Here is a 20078-nt window from a genome sequence, read left to right as displayed (position 1 = left end):
CGCTCTGGCCGGGATGTTAGTGGGACGGGTTCGGGGTTTTTCGGCGGAGATCAGCCGCTGTCTGGGAACAACCTGCACCGGGCCGGCGGTGATGAAAGTCAGACAAGCGGAGGTAGTCACGCTTTCCAGCGGGCTGGAGGAGAAGGGGGGGTGGAGGGGGGGATGTGAGGGAGTCGTGAAGGGAAACTAGGGGATGCGGTGCAGGGTTGCGTAGATGCTGTGTGGTGAGAGTCCGACTGCGGTGCAGGAAGGATTGCGGGTTTGCACGGTGCGTTGGAGACATCTGTGACGGGGCGTAGCTGGGAATACGGTGGGAAGGCAGAGACGTCTCTCACGTTTGGATTTTAGTGGAGGAAGACACAGCAGAGCTCATCAGGGAAACTGAACAGCAGGTCTGCTAGTGAAATGGATGGGGGACAACTCTGATCTAAGAAAGGGGAACTTAGCACTTTGCCTAATCCACACACACACACACACACCATCTGCAGATGTTACCTTGTTTTTGTGCCTACAGACGCATTTAGATACATGAGGACATCTGCAATTTTGTGTCAGAGACACCTTTTTTCCTCTCTCTCTCTTAGTAAAGGAAACATTTGGCGCCTCATACAGATTTAATGGACATTTCTAATTGTACGCAGTGAGAGAAAAATATCTGACCTGTAACAACAGCTCATTGCAACAGCCTACAATTTGGGCTTTTCTTATAACAACAAATACAAGCATGTGTTCTCTGCTGTTTAATATTTAGTGTGTCCGTTGCAATGGACACAATTCACAAATGTAATTCTGTGAAAACTGCTTTCATTTGAAGTGTCAACACTCAGCAGCACTCTACAGTTAAAGTAGTTTAAGAGTGAGGATATCTTGTTTCAGGAATGGACGATGGGATGTGCCACAGCTTTGCAATGAGTCGTGTGTGGGTCTGTATCTTGTTTGTGAGCATCACCTGCTGTCTGAGGTAAGGAACTGACTGCTGTAAGACCATTATAAAGGCACAGGGCCAACAATACCTCCTACTGTATTCATATTTATGTGAACAATCAGAGTTACAGCTTTAAGTGAAATCTTATTTCAATAAGTTGGGCTGTTTTAGGTCATGCTAGATTATTTTTCATTTTACCATTTCAGTCTTTTTTTTTTTCTTTTTTTTTTTAAGAAAAGTCATTATTTGAAACTGTTTTGTGTGCAGTTTCTGTCAGGAGGTAACTGGAACTCCTAAAGAGGCAGAATTAAATGACAACATCACTATCTTCACACGGATCCTGGATGGACTGCTGGATGGGTATGACAACAGACTCCGCCCTGGACTGGGAGGTAAGCCCACTGAATTACCCATTTCAACACTTCTGCTGGGGAGGTAATTAATACAGTCACACATACAGGATGAGAACTGATTATGAAATCATGAAAACTGATTTTAAAGTGATGATTATGAAATAAGTATCTCTTTTCGAACAAATGCCGAAAGCTCTTCCCTAAACCAAAGAAAATTGTGCTTTTTAGCATCTATATTGGTTTCGCTGTGTGGAAGGTGACAGACTGAGTCCATACAGAAGAAATACTGTGTATTGTATGTTGCTAAATCCAGACAAAGAAAATGTGTCTGTATTCTTGAAATCTTCTCTTCATACCTAGTTTAAATATGGTTAAATTTGCACTCTAAACATACATTGAAGCCCATATTTATGACTTTGAGTAAAACCATTACTGTATTCATAAAAGTGTATTATTATGCAGGTTAATATGGGTTAGGATCAGAAAAGTCTTATCTCTAGCTCTAGATATGGATTCTGGTCATTAAAAGAGAGGAAATACTTATTTTCTTCCTGCAGATGTTTGTCCAGAGCTGCCTGGGTTGTTGAAATTAGCCCTCTCATTAAATTACTATTATTAAACTACGATGAACTGTTCAAGTTTGACATAAAGGTCAGCTATTTTCAGATCCCCTACAATGCTAGGACTTCAATTTACATTTGCATTGTGCAGATTTAGATTTTGAAGTGAGACATTATCTCAGTTAAAATGTTTCAAGTTTCAATAATTACTTGACAAAAAATTGTTTGTTGTTTTGTTTTTTTTTTTATCTCATCGAGCCATCTGTAATCCACCCATCCACATCACAGGCAGAGGATGATAAGCGCTCTTTGGAAAATAAACGATCCTTATATATCTGTCATCAAACCAACTATCTTTTGTCGAGCTTTTCACTTTAACAATCTGAATGTAGAGGATGCTTACTGCCCTTTTTTACACTGCCACATAGTTATTTATAATTGTTAGACTCTGAATATTCTGTCAACATTTGGAAATTTGAAAATCACATTGAATGGCAGCTTTCAATGTTTTATAAGTGTAACAGCTTTGATCTTCAGCCTCCATCACCGACAAGAAAGTGTCAGCCAGACTGATATCTTGGAAAATTCAGAATCAGAGAAAATGTTATGCCAGTATATGGATTATGTGAGGGATTTACCAAATTTGTACATGCTGTAGAAATTGTCCTTTTGTGTAATGTCACAGGGTAAGACTGACTACAGCCGCTTTTATTTTTACAGAAAAGGTGACAGAAATCAAAACAAACATCTTTGTCACGAGTTTTGGTCCCGTGTCAGACACTGAAATGGTAAGAGACTTTTTTAAAATTTATTTTATCATATTACATTGAAGGTAATTTCTATCTCTAACACGTGAAAGCTGTAGTGTGACCGCAGGTGTACACACGGTGTGCTGAACAGATACACACCATAATTCTTTATTATCCTGAAATGAGGTGCCACGTTTACAAAGAGTTGGAGTTATCCTTCTGAAATTTATGGATGTAAATATGTGTTGTGTAGGAATACACTATTGATGTGTTCTTCCGCCAAAGTTGGAAGGATGAGAGACTTTGCTTCAAAGGACCCATGGAGATGCTTGCACTGAATAACCTCCTGGCCAGTAACATCTGGACACCAGACACCTTCTTCCTCAACGGGAAGAAGTCCATTGCCCATAATATGACTACACCGAACAAGTTGCTGCGGCTAAAAGATGACGGGACTCTTCTCTATACCATGAGGTAAGCTTTGCCAAGGCTGACCTTTAATCCCGCCTCACTCTACAGAAGGATAAACACATCCAGTCAGCTTTTCAGCTAAACCATTGAGTCATTAGACCTGGCAAGTGCTGTTTAAAAATGTTGTATAATCCAATTAGAAGTGGGGCGATGACTAAGACCTCCATGAGCCTCCATAATACCTCTTTTGTAATGGATTTTAAGATGCCTGCTGCACTAATACAGCCCACGCACTCATAGTACATGTCTCAGTGGTGCGTTAATGTGCCATAATTTTGTCCTCACACTATATACTGGAGGTCAGAGGAACTTCAAATGTTTGCTTTGACCCAGCGCTATGACACAGGGAGCTCTACCTCCCCAGTGACCATGCTGCGTCACAGAAACCTTTACTTTGACAGGAAAACAGCAGAACATATTCTGTTAACACCCAGTTGTGGTTTCACATCTTGCAGCTTTTTAAAATGCAGTATGACCCACTAAGATAGGTGTAAAGTTGATCTCGCTGCTCCTCTTTAGAGCTGAAAACAATTTATTGTATCTTTTAGAGTATACTAGTCTACTCCATATTAGTGTTTGCATGGTTTATAGGCGCTTTGTACTGTAGAAACAGATAGTAGATCCCAGACAGGCTCATCTAATTTACATCCACTTTCAGTTCAGTGCTGTGTCATCATCTTATCATGACAATAACTCCCCCAAATCAAATATTAACAAAGGAAGTTAGAGGAAATGGCTACGGCTGCATGTAAAAAAAAAAAAGGACTATTGATCCACTGACTTTAAAATTGCTACAAATCTGCAGTACATTTGCGAACACTACAAGCCATTAGAAATGAGTTCACAATGGGCCTGTTAATGCGTTTGTGTTCTGGGAACAAGGTTATTAGAGGAACATTTTATGCATGCATTACTCTCCTACATTGGTTGTTCACAGAATGAGTGGTGTGCAGTGTTCAAGCTAGTGTAGCATGAAAATATTTCTCAAAGGCGAGACAGAGTTTTGAACCAAGCAGAGCGTCAGAGTACATTTCAGCCTCTTACCGTACTTCACAGCAGATGATCTAAAACATGGTCTGGGGTGAAATAACATGGGCGCCAGCAATTTCTGTTTTTGCTCCATTGGTTTATTCTTCTGCTTTTCTGCACTGCACTTGTTGGTCATTGTGATGTATTAGGGCCTCAGTACCTTATATTTTTGACCGATGAAAACCACTGAAGCTAAACCTGGAAATCATCTAGTAATTCTTTACTTTAATAGTAACACTAATTCATTTCATTTACAATTTGACCTAAAATAAACCCAAATTAAAAAATTGCTTCTTTTCCAAAACTGAAACTGCTCACAGAGCAGTCTGAGGAAACAGAGGATTTTTTTTTCCTATTAAATTCTCATGGGCAAAAGTGACATTTCAAAAAAAGTTTTTTTTAAAAGAAATAAAAACAAACGTGTTTACAAGGTAAGGTGATAAGTGTACAAGGCTATATAACAAATATGAGCTACAAACTTTTATGTTTGAGAAGAAATTAAGTAAACTTGCTAATTGCTAATCCTGGAGAGAGTTTTATGAAGTTCTTCAATAGAAAATGAAGACAAATGTTAGTGGGGCTCTTACAGTCGGAGCAGTCAGTTAGGCTTTGTTTAATGGTCCACCAGGGGGTGATGTATGATATAAGACAGATCCTCCATCTGAGCCAGTAAGCCAGACTGTTTACTAAACATCAGAACAGCATTTGCTTGTTTTTCCTTAGAGGGTCAGTTAAGTAGATTTTTGGAGATTTAGTTGAGCCAGTAAGTGTTCTTTAGTCTGAAAGTAACAAAATTGAAAATATTCAATACGTAGAATGGTTCCAATCAAATTAGTTCATCATCAAAGTGGAATGTATAATGTTGAAAATGAAAATGTGATGTTATTTTGATTTCAATCATTTTGTCATTTAATCATTCATAACATGCAAGTAGTGTCTCAAGTCATAATTGAGTGACTGAGCAGATAATTAAAACCCAAGAAGCAAAAACCCAAATTTTTATCACTATACTCATCCAGCAAACAGAAGTATTGAGGTTAAACATTAGCAAATCAATCCATGAGTTTATCAGTGGAAAAGTAATGTTCAACTATTTTGATAGTCAAGCCATCGCTTCATTCATTTTCCAGGCTAATATAACCCAGCTAAATATTCTTACTGCTTTTCTGTCAGGAAAGTAAATCTTTTTATATTCTCTTCAATATTTGTACAAATAGTTGACTAAAATTAATGGGTAGAAATGAAGTGAGCTGAATGAAGACAGATTACTTGCAGCCTTGATTCTAGATGCATTATTTCACGTAGTCCCTACCACAATCCAGTGTGATTTGTTTCCTGAAGTCTTAACTCAGTATCAACATTAGAATACAGTTCCGCAAGCAAGTACTAATGGGTTAAGGTCTTTAGCCTGCAACATGTCATCAAAACCGCTGTGAAACTGTGGACTAAAAATATTTCCCCCTGAATTCCAATTGAGGTAGAAGTAGAAAGTAGCAGAAAGCTGAAATACTCAAAGACTTGACGACAACTCCCTTAGCGTCACTGAGAAATGTTGGTCACCACTGCAGAGTAGGCTGTCATGTTCCTGTTTTGTCTCAGTGACATCTCCGGGTAATTATGAAGACAACACCTCTGACTGTTCCAAGTGAGGCCAGCAGAGGGCAGCATTAGATAAGGCGGGCAGCACACAGGTTCATATTCTCTGATTTGTTCCTCACAAAGTTTTTGTTTGTGCATTATTGCACCACAAAAGGTAGGTGGCAGTCCCACTACATGAAATAATCAGTTAATGTTTCCTCAGTGGTCAGAAGGCTATTTTTACTTGCAAAACTGCATAATTTCTTGTCAGATAAATATCTTAATGTGTCCTGCAGGTGGCTCAGTTGATTATTGGTCAGTGCAGAGGAAGTTAGATTTCATTCAGCTATCGATAAAGTGACACTCGTTGATGAAGATTTTCGTTGATTTACAAAATTTACCCGACTTAATTCATTCATGAAAATCATAGTGTTGATGTTGATCGCACAGCCAATTTAAGTCCTCCTGCGTTTTTCCTTTCAGACTGACTATATCGGCAGAATGCCCCATGCAACTGGAAGACTTCCCAATGGATGCCCATGCTTGTCCTCTTAAATTTGGAAGCTGTAAGTAAAGATAGGACCAAGCAAATACGCACAGTGCACAATAAATTAAAATAATGAATGTGAGACATTATCAAAATACAGAACCATACAAGGTCACTAATGAGAAAAGAAACATATAGCTTTGGTATTACATCAGCCGCCTTCATCCATGCAGGGAACATGGAGATGGATGTATTTTGGTGTGTCTGACAGCCCGTGTCCCTCAGGTGAAGACCTATTGTTATGGCGCTGCAGGAGATAGCCATGTAGACACTGACACACTGCTCCTGATTAAACCATTAATCAACATGTCGAGGCTGCTCTCCTGCAACCTTCACTGCTTCACTGGCATTTAATAGGAAATATTTCAAACACACACAGCAGAAACAGCTACAGTATGAGCACACACACACACACACACTAGACCTGTAAAGTATTCCTGCACATTGCACAGGCAGAGCTACACCACACTTGGGCTTGTAGCCAACCTTACTTAGTTATTTACTTGCTTAGTTTGTAAGCTAGTTAGATTACCTCGCTCATCTCCACTGGTCCAAAAGTGTCTGGGGAGCTCTTGTCTTGTAATCTTAAGATTAGCATTTGAGGTCCTCCCTGCTATTAATGTAGGAAGGGTTAGTTCTGGACTCTTCAAGCCAGAGCACTGTCTGTGCCCTGTGTCATGACATTTCGCCATCCCCATGTCTGCTTTTGTCAGCTCAACCTCCAGCTGAGAGCATGGAGATAATCAGAAAAATTAACACGGACTACATTGTCCTGGACGCAAAGCTAACTATGTCAATCAATTTATCTGGCCCAGAAAGTCAAAAGCCGCTTGAATTAATTAAACAAAGTGTAAACACAGAGGTCTTTTCTTGGTATCCTTTAGATTCACTGACTGAGACTACAGTTTGCTAACATTCTTGAATTCATACACATTTAATTAAGGATAAATGTATGGAATAGCACTTCACCCAGCTGATCTACATACACAAATGATAGCGGAGGAGAGAAAACAAAGAAAGTGAACATCCAGCCTTGTGTTTTTTAATTCAATGAATAAAAAAGTCTGGATAGAAATGGCAAAAAAGTGTAAAACTTTGGCTTCATACAAGTATCATGTTCCTAAAGACAAAACATAGTGCAGTTTAAACAGAAATGTGAATTGTTGGTCCATTCATGTTTGAAAAAGTGCATTAATCCACTCTATCAGTTTCTGACCACCAGTAAAATCAATTTGGACATTAACATGACTAATGCTTACCACAAAGCCAAAAAGGCAAGAAAAAAAAAATCTTTATAGCCTCATATCATTTCCATCTCCAATGGAGATGATATGTTGCTCACTTGAGGGTAATCGTACTGTAGAACATCTTTTAAAATCTAATGTGACAGTAAGAAAATACAGCCTATGCAAGGTTATAAGCTGTGAAAGTTACAGTGGAACAGTCTATCCTGTTTTCCTCCACTCCATTAACCCTAGCTAATCCTTGACCTAATGGACTGCATTCATCGTGGGGCTCGAGGCTTTCAGAACAGCAAACCTGCCCTTTGCCATTCTGTTAATCACTTCTCCTGGGCTGAAATCTGTCTCATTCTCTGCCTCATCATTATTTTTCTGTAGCTTGTAATGCACTGTGGTATAATTGTGTTTTTGTGCATTTTACAGGAAATGCGCGATTGATTGAGAAAATGTTTAAATTGTATAAATGCACTGAAAAGGAAACATATTTTATTTGCTGCTACTGTTGAACTTGCCACATAACTTGGTCTTCAACTTTTTGCACACAATAAATCTTCGCTTTGACATTTAAAATTTGTATTGAGGAAAAAAAAAAACAAAAATGCGGAAGACCACAGATATCATGACAGAATTAGACAGATTTTTCCAAATATATTGTGCTATTGTAACGGTACACACGCAGCAGATCAAGGCAAAGGGCCACATCTTAGGCATCTATGGTAAATAGGCACTTGCATGGTCACACTGTTACAGACGCCAATCCAGTCTGTAACAAAATTATGTCTGCACACCTTTCACACTGAAGGATCGTTTGGGCAGATAATCGGTTCAGAACAGTGATTGTCAGGTGAATAAGTCCAAAAATCTGTGCACTTGTCCTCTACAGAGCAGCCAGCACTGTGCAGATGTTTCATTCATGGTGCGTGGCAGTATTACATGTCTTTCCTGCTATGAATTAAAACAAAAAGGTTATTTCCGCTCTCATTACAAATCTAAACTTAGAACACTGGAATCTGGCATAACATAAACTGTGGTAGCAGAGGGAAGGTACTGTAGCACACATGTAGGAGACTCACTAAAACTGAAACTCACTATAATTAACTGGTAATGTGTGTGTTTGTGTCGGGGAGGGGGGGACTGTAGCCTATATTACTATTGACTAATAATAACCAAACAGCTAATTAGCTTTAAGTGTCTTTTTCTGCTCAACTGCTCTCTTCTTGTTAATTAAACCTTTATCCTGCTTTTTATATAGTTTTCCTTCCCTTCATGCACCTTAATTGATAAAAACATGTAAAGATTGTAATTAGGCGTAAAGCCAAAGTGGGGTCTTAATATAACTTGAATTGTGGGAGTGGAATTTGTCGTTTTTGCTTGGGTTACATTTGTTTCCAATCTTTACAAGCACATCTGCCGGTTAAATATAGCAATAAACTACTATGGATCATAGTTATTGTATTTACCCGAAGCTGTGAAGAACGACAAGGAAATTCAGATCAGAGACAGTCCTAGTCTTTCTTATATATATATATATGTAAACACTAAAGAAAAACTGATTAATGTCTCCATTTTCATTAATAGATTAATTCGGTTTTAATTGATACCTTTATATTTATACCTTTATCTTGTATATTTTATCTACTTTATATGCATTCATCCAATGGAACAAGCCTATTAAAATAGTTTAACTTTGTTAAAACTTGCTTTTGAGAAATAAAGCCATTTATTCTTCTATTTAATTTCACCGCAACAGTAACACAGATAACCAAACACTGTGACCGTGTTTGATTACACTGGCTTTAAGATCTTTTTTTTTTTTCGGTTTGTTACTTTTAGAGCAATGGATTGCTAAGCCGTTACATAATGTGTCTTTTATCTTCCTATGTGCAAAGCATAGTCTTGATCTTCTGAAAAAGCTTTCTCAAATGTCCAAGGTAATTAATTTTAAGTAATATATATTTTTAGTCTTACAAGCTGTGTGTGCGAGTCTAGGAAAATAAACAACTCAATTGCTTGTGTAATACACTTGTACAAAAATATGTTTGAGACAATGTGGAGTGTCTTTGACATGATAATCCACAGACTGGATAACTGGGGTCAGTCTAAATTGCTCTGCAGGCTTCTAACACCACAGTTGCTGGATTAATGCAATACAGTTAGATTGGATGCTGCGCTGCAGTACAATTGCAAAGAAGAAGCCCGTACGCAGATTTAGAGCATCTACAGTATGTGTTCAATTTGCAACACGGTGACTGAGTGGGACTCTGTTTGCAGGCTGTTGGTTTTCTAACTCAATCTGAATGAATGACTGGTTTTGAAATAGGCCAACAGACTCATTGCTGATAGTTAAACATCAATTAAAATGCCAACTAAAGTATTAACTAAACAAAGCCATCTCTTCAACTGCTGAGCGCAAACCCAAAGCTTTTAAGACAATCTGTCTGACTGTGCCAAACTTCGCACATTAAATCGTACCATTAGTAACATCTGCATATTGTGATACACTCAAACTGATTACATCAGATCCAAACAGCAGCTACAGCAACAGTGACACCAAGTTAATCTCAGTGTAATGAAGCAAAGTGGGTGAAAGGTCAAGTGTTGTATCAGAGCCTGGCAACATTTCTTAGCTGGTAACATCAGAGAGGGTTTGAATGAAGAGCAACTTAAAAAACTATTTATAGTACTTGCTATTTTAAAGTAAATAAATAAAAAATAAAACATATCTGTGTGCAAAAGACTTAGTGTCTGGGAGTTAGTTAGTATATAGTGTTTCCCCAGCTGAGACTGTGTCTGTGAAATAACTTTCATGTTTACACTTCTCTGATCATGCTAAGAAAAGTGAAGTGGTATGTTGATTTGTTGATGATTTTTAGCCATAACCTGTGCTGATCCACTGTGTTCCCTGCACATCACTGCAAATGTAACTCTTACATAATTGCACCTAACATGTCTTTTCGTCAAACTCATCTTTGCCTGAGAGGAACAAAAGCTCATAGAGAACATTAAATCAATAGACCGAACATGTACTTGAGGCTTGAGGGCATTAACTGTGACATGCACGCATAAACTCAATCAGTATTTAAACTAAACCCACGAGGAATTCTGATGCATGACGGTGTCAAATCAGATTTGTAATCTTTGTCTTTCCAGGATCTATCTTACAAATGTACAAAGTTTCTCTCTCTTGAACTAAAATGTCAGAAACAGTGAAATTACCCATTCTAATTTCTAATGACTTATTAAAGAAAAACCATTGACACAGTTTAGGAGTCTAAGTCATTATTAGAAGATGCTGTATTAGCTTTAGTACATCCCTTATCTCTAATTTAATCTTCACAACACCGAGTGTCACATGAATTTATGATGGAAACACCTATATATTTTCTCTTTCTGACAATGTTTTCCAGTAAAATTGACTCTGACCCTAAACCTTAATGAAGTACCCCCATGGCACATCGTTTAATGTCACAAGCTTAATTAAAAGACATAAATGGAAATTCTTTTAACAAATGCCTTTGTTATAAGAGTCAAAAATCAAGTTCATCTCTCTGTCTCATTAGACGCATATCCAGTCTCAGAAGTGGTCTACACGTGGACTCAAGGAGCAGCCAAGTCAGTGGTGGTGGCAGAGGAGGGCTCTCGGCTCAATCAGTACCATCTGATTGGTCAGACCGCTGGGACGGAGGACATCTATACAAGCCGAGGTACAGTAGAGCGATCGGGACCAGGTCTGGGATTACAGATGATTTATGCTTCCCTATGACACACACGCTCACTTACATCTTTGTGTGTGTGTGTGTGTGAGTTTACACACACACATGGTAACTTCAGGGAGCAGCTCAGATGTTAAGACCCTGTCTTCGCCCCATTATTCAGATCTGTGTTATTACAGTGTGTGCCATCAAAAGATGTTGTGAGAAGAAAATATTTTCAAATCAAGCTGGATAGAGACAATGAATGAATCACAAGGATTTGAGAATGCCTCCCACACATAGCCAGCTGTCTCTGGGGCTGCCAAGAGAGGCTAGCACAGGGGAGGAGGGGGCAAAAAAAAAAATCACTTATCTACGGTCTGAGCCATTGGGTCTGTAGGGTTAATCCGTATGAAGGCCCATCGGTTGTGCTTTTACTGAGTGACGTCACAGCTCAGGGATTGGCTTCTGTCGTGGAGACACGTGGTGGTGGAGGGGGAAGTGGGAGGGGGGCGTACGTTGCATCTGCTTAATTCTGTTATGTAAAGAAGTATGATAATAAATTTCTAGCACTTGTTGAGATGAATTTATGACAGGAAAGGTATTCCTATAGCTGTACGGTGCAGACACTGATACTGAAAATCCAGCCAAGCTCCTGTTGGGGGAACGCCTTGATGCCAAACACTTCAGGTTAACACACACGCTGCTATATTTTCTGTAACTCCTCTCCCACCCCACAGTGTTCTGAGCAGGTAAAGAGGGATGACACATGGAGCCGACATGGCCTTAATTAGCATTTTGCTAATCTGAGGTGCAAACCCTCTTTAACAAGCCAAGAATAGCTCAGCCAAGTGCTCACACTGGTTGGAGTTGACCTTTCACCTCGCAGGTTGAGCCAAAGAGGATGAAAATATAGACGCAGAGGAATTGAACGATAGGCGAGCCGTGTAATCATTTGTTGCATTACAAACATCAGCGCTCTCCGATCAAAATAGAAAACAGCAAATCTCAACAGATGTTTCTTTTCAACATGTACTTACCAATTGACCAACATAGCTGCATTGTTTTCTGCCATGAATGGAAGTTCCCCCCACGCACTCCAAAAACCAGTCATTAAAATCCACCACAACTGCATTTTGTTCACACCTCTGAGATTTCCATCCACACTCAAGTCCAGCAGGCGGTCAAATCAGAGTGGGGTTTGCCCAGTTGTGCCACCACAGAGCAGGGCTGCTGGCTAGTAGTCCTCGGCACAAAGGCAGCACAGGTGCCCTTTTCCTCGAGGACATGATGCTTGTCGCCGCATCACATAGAGCAGACCGTCCAAACTTTTCCTCCCGTCCCGCTCAACCTCCCTATGATTTAGTCATCTTTGCACCTGCTGTAATCACCACTGATCCAGGCCTGCTTTAGTGCTGCAGCTCAGGCAAGGCAAAGATGTATGTCCCCAATCAAGTGTGGCCTGGCCTGACAGAATGGGATGGACTGTCTGTTACACACACACACACACACACACACGCATTCACATACATAAACACACTCTCACACACATAGAAAGAGAGAGAGGCAGAGACAGAGGGACAGTGAGGGAGAGCAAGAGAGATATACAGGATGCAGATTGTGACAAGGGATTAGTGAGACAGAAAAATCCGATTTTGCCAGGAGAAAGCAGCAGTCATCTGTGGATTTTCTATAGTTTATCAGACTCCACGGCTCGACAGGATTTTTGAGAAAAAAAAAATCCTTCAAATGCAATCTTCAGTTGGTTAGCAGGACACGATGATTTCCCACCAGCCTGTTTTTCAATAATTTAGCTCACACTTTAACATTTGTAGTTGTAGTTTGGCCTCAAGGTTATTAAATAAAGTTTATTTATGTAGTCCTTAATCACATTTATAGTCTGATCAAAGGAAATGAAAACAACATAAACCAAAAAATAGTCACCAAAGAACACAACTAGGTTAATGTACCATTTTCAACAGTAGCAGTACACATACACGCACACACATCCCATGCACATATGTTGTCTATTAAACCTTTTGGCAAAAAATAAACAGGCATTAGTAAGTAAATCATAAGAATGTGTGTCATTTTGTTGACCTAAAAGCTGCATAGTTTTAATAAATATTTATTCGTCTCAGAAATGTGAAGCTTCATCTACTCAACGATGTTCAGTAAGCCAAGCTGATAAACCCTTAAAACAGTAACTGATTTTTTTTTTCTCTCTCTCTTCCCAAAATTAAGGCAGCAACTCGCTGCTGTTTAGCGCTGCAGTAATTTTCAGCGTGCATTTTCCTGTTAAACACGCTGACCAACACCATGCAGCAGACATGCCGCTTTTATCTGCTAAAGAATCATGCATTTCCTTCAGGAACTGATAACAACAGGGAAAGTTAGATATGGATTTTTCACTATGAAAGTGACATGACTCCAAATGAATGTTACTGTTCCCTTGTGTCTGCCAGACGTCTAAAGAGGCAGCTACTTGCTAACACATTGGCCATAACCACTTTAAAAGTTGATGCTAGTGAAGTGCACAAAGCGTGTTGCACTGCCCCCAAGTGGCTGAAAAGTCTGCACTCCAAACAAAGGATAAAATGAGATGATCACAGGGAGAAAGGCTCAACGGTGTGGTCAATTCAGTTTATTTTCAAAATGTTAACTAATTAGATTAAAATAACTAATGAGAAAAAAGGGTAATAAATCCTGAGATGAATTATATGATGGTCACATATTTTGTTGCAGTAATGTTTCCAAATGAAATCTGATTCCAAATACATAGTTTTGCTATTTATCTCCATAGATTGTGTATTCAGCAGGCTGAGATAATACAAAGTCTCAGGACTGTTTTCCTTTTGATACAGTTTTCAAGGCTAAAACCGTGTATTTTTATTCAATCAGATCATCTTTTCCACCACCATCCACATCAGATAATGTTCCTCCGGTTTCACTGCTTCATATTTTTGACAAATACAGTTCCAGAAAATTCAAATGCTAAGACACTGAGACAGACCTGCTCCTCTGCTCTTGTTTTCCACAGGTCAATACACCGTCATGATGGCTCACTTTTACCTGAAGAGGAAGATTGGCTACTTTGTTATTCAAACCTACATGCCCTGCTTCATGACTGTGATTCTGTCCCAAGTTTCTTTTTGGCTGAACCGAGAGTCGGTGCCAGCACGGACTGTCTTTGGTGAGTTTGGAAACCACAGACACACTGATTTTTGGCTTTGGAACTGTCCTACGATTTTACACCTTATTGGAACTGCTACATTTGTAGTAGTCTATATTATAATTTGTCTAATAAACTATTCAAGTATTTTCTTTAACTTATCTAAACATGAGTTAAATCGCATGCAAAATCCATGCTGTGTTTAAGTATTTCTCAAGAAGCCATGGACAAATACATGACGAATACTTCTATGTTCTATCTGTAATTTTCTTGAACGTGCCCTGCTTTTACTAGGACTTATTTTGTTGGAACAACAGGGCCATGACTGTGGTTAGTAAAACTGACCCACTTTTCTTCATCCTTAGGTGTGACCACTGTGCTCACCATGACAACTCTCAGCATCAGTGCTCGAAACTCCTTGCCTAAAGTGGCTTATGCTACGGCCATGGACTGGTTCATCGCGGTCTGCTATGCCTTTGTCTTCTCTGCCCTCATTGAATTTGCCACAGTCAATTATTTCACCAAGAGGAGCTGGGCCTGGGATGGAAAAAAGGCGCTGGAGGCTCAACATCCCAAGGTACGCTCAGTAGGTGTTTTTTTTTTGTTGTTGTTTGTTTGTTTGTTTGATATTGAAATGTGAGGGCCAAGGAAGTGGAAGCTTGTTCACACTCTCTTAAATAGGTCGACGTTACAAAGCATCACCGTGTAGCTTGAGCTGTTCATCTGCTTGGCAATGCTGTATTTGCAGGCTGGGTACTCGGTAACGTCCCTAGTTTGGGAGCAGGGTTTCACTGATGTCATACATTTGAAAACATTTCATGAGGCTTTATCCGTCTGCGCTTGCTGGAAGTTGGAAAGTCTGTGTAGTCTCGTGGTCTTAGTGAACAGACATAAACACAAACACTGTGTACCGTTTGGCGCTACTGGATATTATAAAGTGGGGTTAAACAGTGCCGCCTGTGAAACATAAACAATAGCATTGATAAATATATGGCCCTCTTCATTAGCCTTCATATCCCTCTTTGCTTTCTGGTGCTTGGCAAGTTCCTCATATGGGGTTTATCAGAGGTTTGGGAGGAACAAACATCAGGCTGGAAAGGAGGGTGATGAGAACAGACAGAGTTAGAGTTGCAGGCTATAAATCTACAGTGAGCTAAAAAAAAAAAGAAACCCTGGACAGCTCCTGAGAGTGGTTTGGAGCTATAGAGCCAGGTAATATTTCATTGTGGTAGCTGAGCAAGTCATCTCACATCACATCATTTGAGCCTTTGTTGTATGTGTATGTGTGTGTATATATATATATATATATATATATACATACATACATACATACAACAAAGGCAGCTTTATTGGAGAAAAAAACAAACACCATAATATAATCACAAAAGAGGCTCATTTTTCACATTTTTGGTCAAACGAATACAAACTTACTCATTCAGACACAGAAACCACCATGCTGACATTCAACCAATAGAACATCCATTCTCTGAAGAGTGTTATCATGGTAAACCTCATAAGGCTCCAAGAGCCACCAGTATGCTATGGTTGTTACATGGACCAGTTAGTCAGAGTCACAGCTACAGCTTCTGTCAATAGCATGATAACTGATCCACCGCTCTTGCCCTTTCTTTCTCCTCACTCTGCGTTTCCTCCTTCTAATAAAACAGTGATAGAATAAAAGTAGTTAAGTTAAAAAAAAAAAAAAATGTTCAAAAATGCTGGATCAATAAATCCACAGCTTAGTCTGCCGGTGTTATCGCACAATGCCAGTTCATTATTTCCCAAGGACATTGATCTCCATTTTCATCCTTCACTGGCCATCTCATATTGTTCTCTTTGTGTTTCCGTGACTGTGTGTGTGCCTGTGTCATAAACTAAATGTTCAATGAATGTGCAGCACCGTTTTTGGCTAGAGATGTGTGTACACACGTTAAATCGATGCATTATTTTTTTTCTTCTTTGCAGAAAAAAGACCCTTTGGCTCTGTCTAAAAAGCCGAACAACACCTGTTCAGCCGGTGTGAATTACACCACCAACCTCACAAAGGACACATCTATCTCCACTATTTCAAATAGCACAACTGTCCAGCTCAAACCCTCTGAAACCAAGGCCCCAGACCCCAAAAAGACTTACAACAGTGTGAGCAAGATTGATAAGATGTCCAGGATAGTGTTCCCAGTGCTCTTTGGGACCTTCAACCTGGTGTACTGGGCCACATATCTCAATAGGGAACCAGTGATCAAAGGAGCTGTGTAAGCACCTCAGGATTTGATAACTGGAACGCAATCAAAAACAATGGCAAGCACTTAGTCCTTGTATCATAGTGTTGTGTTTTTTTTTTTTTTTTTTTTTCTTTTTGTTTTGTTTTTTTAAGTGAGCGGGTTACATTGCATGTTTGTCGCTTCAGGAAAATGTTACCATGTTTGCCTTGAGTTTATACATGTAGGATTAACAACTGTAACAAGTTTGGTTTAGATGATCTCGTTTCAGCACTTCGTATGCTGGCCCTGAGAGCTCAATGCAGCCGACTTAGGAGAACACATGCAAACAGAAATTCAAGAAACGCTTTTACCAATTTGTCGACACGTGTGAATCAAATGCTCACTACGCAACCAAATGCGCAAATGCACGACCAATACTCACAACACAACACCCTTTTGCTCAATTGTGCAATGGTATTGCAAAAAGTCCCAATCATCCCAGCCAGAAGTGTGTTCTGAAGCTGCCTTGTATTGAGCTCCTGGGGCCTCTGTGATGTAGTCACTGATTCATTTCTGGCATATATAGGATTTTTGAATAATTAGCATTTGGCATTCATATTTTCTCCTTGAGTAATGGATGGTTTAAAAAAAAAAAAAAGCCAAATGCTATGCAAACATTTTTACTGTGTTAATGCTCAAAAAACAGCTTTTATCTTTATAAGTCTGACTTTGTACAACTGGGCTAGAAGTCCTGGTATGCAAAGCTGGGCCCTGGCAAAGGGAACTTTGCTTCCTTGTTGAAAGCAGATCAATAGCCATGCTAAATGTGTTGCCTTCAGAGTGTGATATCTCATTATGAATGCACTGAAATCTCATGCAATTACTTTTTCAGAAGCCAGAGTGAAAACTGTCATTCAAATGTTAACTCCTTTTGTTCAGTCTTTGCTTTTGTTCTGGATGCAGAACAGGAAGTTTCCTATTAATACGATTTTTTTTTTTTTTTTTTCCTGTTTGTGTTGAGATTAAACAGGGACAGATTTCAGGCTTGAGTGATAGTGGCAGCTTCTGTTTCCAGCTCACAGTGCGAAGGTATGTACGTATGGCCATAGAAGAAGACAAATGTATATATGCCCTGCTTCAGAAAAGCTTCACTAAGCCATTAACATTAGCTTCTATGTTATGCATATGCAGCAACACAGCATTACTCTAGTCTAGATATTGGAAAAAAGAGCAGAATAGCTTGAGCTTCAGCGTTTTTCACAGAATATACAAACCTTTTTTAAACATTTTCTTTTGTCGACACGTTTGTTGTTTCCCTTAACTTTGGCGATAACTTGCAAATATTCTTGATATGTATTTGGATGCTTTGAGCTGGATCTCTTTTCGTGTCATAATAAGCTTCTGTAGTTAAGAGACAGGCCTGACCTTCTCAGTGACAGAGTTGTTGAACTTTTTGAGCATCATCATTTGAAATCATGTTATGGTTGCTGAATTAGTCATTAAATAGTGAGGTGTTATCTTAAAGAAAATGTTTTGGCATTTGGAAAAACTTGCTAATTTGCTTTCTTACTGCTAGAAGAGAAATTTAATATAATTCACATGTCAGTTTAGAGCATGTGAAACTACCTGTTAGCTTAGAATTCAATTCAAGGAATAACTGTGACTTTTGGGACATTTTCCAAGTTTCCTGAGTGATAGAGAAGATTGATCACACTGTCATGTCTTTATGATTAATATGAAGTTATAGTCTGTGTTTTTCCTAACAACCTTACCTTTGAGTCGACATGGAGACATTAAGTATTCAATTAAATAAATACTTTTTGGGACATATGTGTCCTTTCCTCTTTTAAAAAACGATCGATAACACTTTCATGATGCTACAATGAGTTGTGTAGCTTAGCGTTTTTGTATAGACTCTATGCATAAGCTAAGCTTGATGTTCTGAGACTGAAGCTGCATAATTAATGTCCAGGCATGACAGTGGTATTGTTTCTTCACAGGTATTCCTTTAGTGGACCCCAAACACTTTGAGGGTCTCCTTACCTCTATGTAAAGTGAAGGTTTTTGCATGAGTCTCACTGCAAAAGGCTGCATGCACTCCAGTCAGGTCAGCAAAGTTAAATTCAGTCTTCATAGTTTAGGCCTCTTGTCTCTATGGGCAGTTTAGACATGAGCATGATCTACTCATGTGACTTTATGCCTTCTGTGTGGTCTGCCACTATTTAATATGTTTATGGACACCAGGTATATCATATTATTATTATTACATTTAAGTGAATTTTAGGCGCAGGTTGTTCTTTGAATGCAATTATCTGAAGCAATAAACAATACTCGTATGAATAATGTTTATGATGATATGTTTGAATCATTTGGCCTTCATTGTTGATGCCTTTTTACCCAGATTTCATCCCTTTGGCAATAGTCCTTTTCTATATATTGCTTATAGTTTGGTTCATTTTAGCTCCACCCCTTGACTACACATTATTTCATTTCCTTATCTATGTATTTTATCTGATTTAAATACTCGTCCATTTATGTAATAGGTCGGTGCGGCTGACCGATGTAAGTGACTAGGCGACTGTTGAATCCTACACTTTTTTTTTTTTTCCCCCTTTCTTAATTGTTATCCATATCTGATTCCAAATAAAGCTTCACTGACTCAATCTGTTGGGTGTGGATGATGAAAAAAGCTAAGTGATACTCCAACATGAGAAGCCTTCATCATCAGCAATCAGCTGTAGCTCAGTCTTTATGATATGGAGTGTCATGTTGCAGGTCATTTTCTGTTCACAGACGTTTGTACAGCTGATGTGATAAACCATGGTCTTGATCTTGTTTGATGGAGAAATTGTTTGCATGGGCTGTTTCTCCTTTGATTATACAAATGTGCAGCCAGATCGTGCAGCTTGTACAGTCGGTGGACTGTTAAATCCATCTTGAGAGTCTCTGTTGCATTAACATCTGGCTCACATCTGTTTGCCAAGGATTTAGCTCCATCTAAGTTGCTTTTTCCATTCAGCATGCCCATACTCTGCGCCAAATTAAGCTGCCACTGATGGCACCAAATGACATCAATCACAGCATATAGCTTTAGAAGCAAAGATGGGCTGCAGTGTATGCTGGTGTCCTGTTTCATGGCTCTCTCTGGGTGCTGCTCGCTACCGTGTATACACAGATTTTACATATGACATACTGACCCAGGCAGCTAAGATGTTTTTAGTAACACATTAATGATGGAGATGGATGAACTCTGGATATGGTGATTATTAAGACTTCATCTCGAGATTTTCTCCCAAACAATTCTGAATGTGTCCAATCCATGTTTTTTATTATTATTATTATTATTATTATTATTATTATTTCACTTGATCCAACAAACTAAGGTACAATTACACAAGCTGCTTCTCTATTTGTTTCTAAAAAAAAAAAAAACCCATACAAACATATATTGTGTTACATTGATGTCAGTTTAGTTAGGCAAGGGTTAGTAAGTAGTTGTCGGAAAGGTGCGTGGAGCGGAGTTTTTGGTTCAGGATGATGAGGTGGACTGAAAAAGCTTC

The 20078-nt window shown here is 39.1% G+C and overlaps 1 protein-coding gene across 1 annotated transcript; it reads left to right on the top strand.

The window, feature by feature from the left end:
• The first annotated feature begins 878 nt into the window (after positions 1–878).
• On the top strand, positions 879–16573 carry gabra5 (gamma-aminobutyric acid type A receptor subunit alpha5). The gene is made up of 9 exons (XM_029501054.1): positions 879–961; positions 1193–1317; positions 2559–2626; positions 2841–3061; positions 6149–6231; positions 11014–11157; positions 14186–14338; positions 14683–14894; positions 16283–16573. Exons 1-9 carry the CDS (start codon positions 879–881, stop codon positions 16571–16573), a joined length of 1380 nt encoding a protein of 459 aa, XP_029356914.1.
• Positions 16574–20078: the final 3505 nt, after the last annotated feature.

This window comes from Echeneis naucrates, chromosome 4 (genome assembly GCF_900963305.1).
Source record: "Echeneis naucrates chromosome 4, fEcheNa1.1, whole genome shotgun sequence".
NCBI classification, from domain to species: Eukaryota; Metazoa; Chordata; class Actinopteri; order Carangiformes; family Echeneidae; genus Echeneis; species Echeneis naucrates.
Note: the sequence above shows the minus strand (reverse complement) of the source record. Positions and strands in the feature narration are given on the sequence as shown.

Coding starts and splice junctions, on each gene's coding strand:
- gabra5 (XM_029501054.1), top strand. CDS start 879: ATGGACGATGGGATGTGCCACAGCTTTGCAATGAGTCGTGTGTGGGTC. Junction 1,318..2,558: donor ACTCCGCCCTGGACTGGGAG/GTAAGCCCACTG, acceptor TTATTTTTACAG/AAAAGGTGACAGAAATCAAA. Junction 2,627..2,840: donor CCGTGTCAGACACTGAAATG/GTAAGAGACTTT, acceptor TGTGTTGTGTAG/GAATACACTATTGATGTGTT.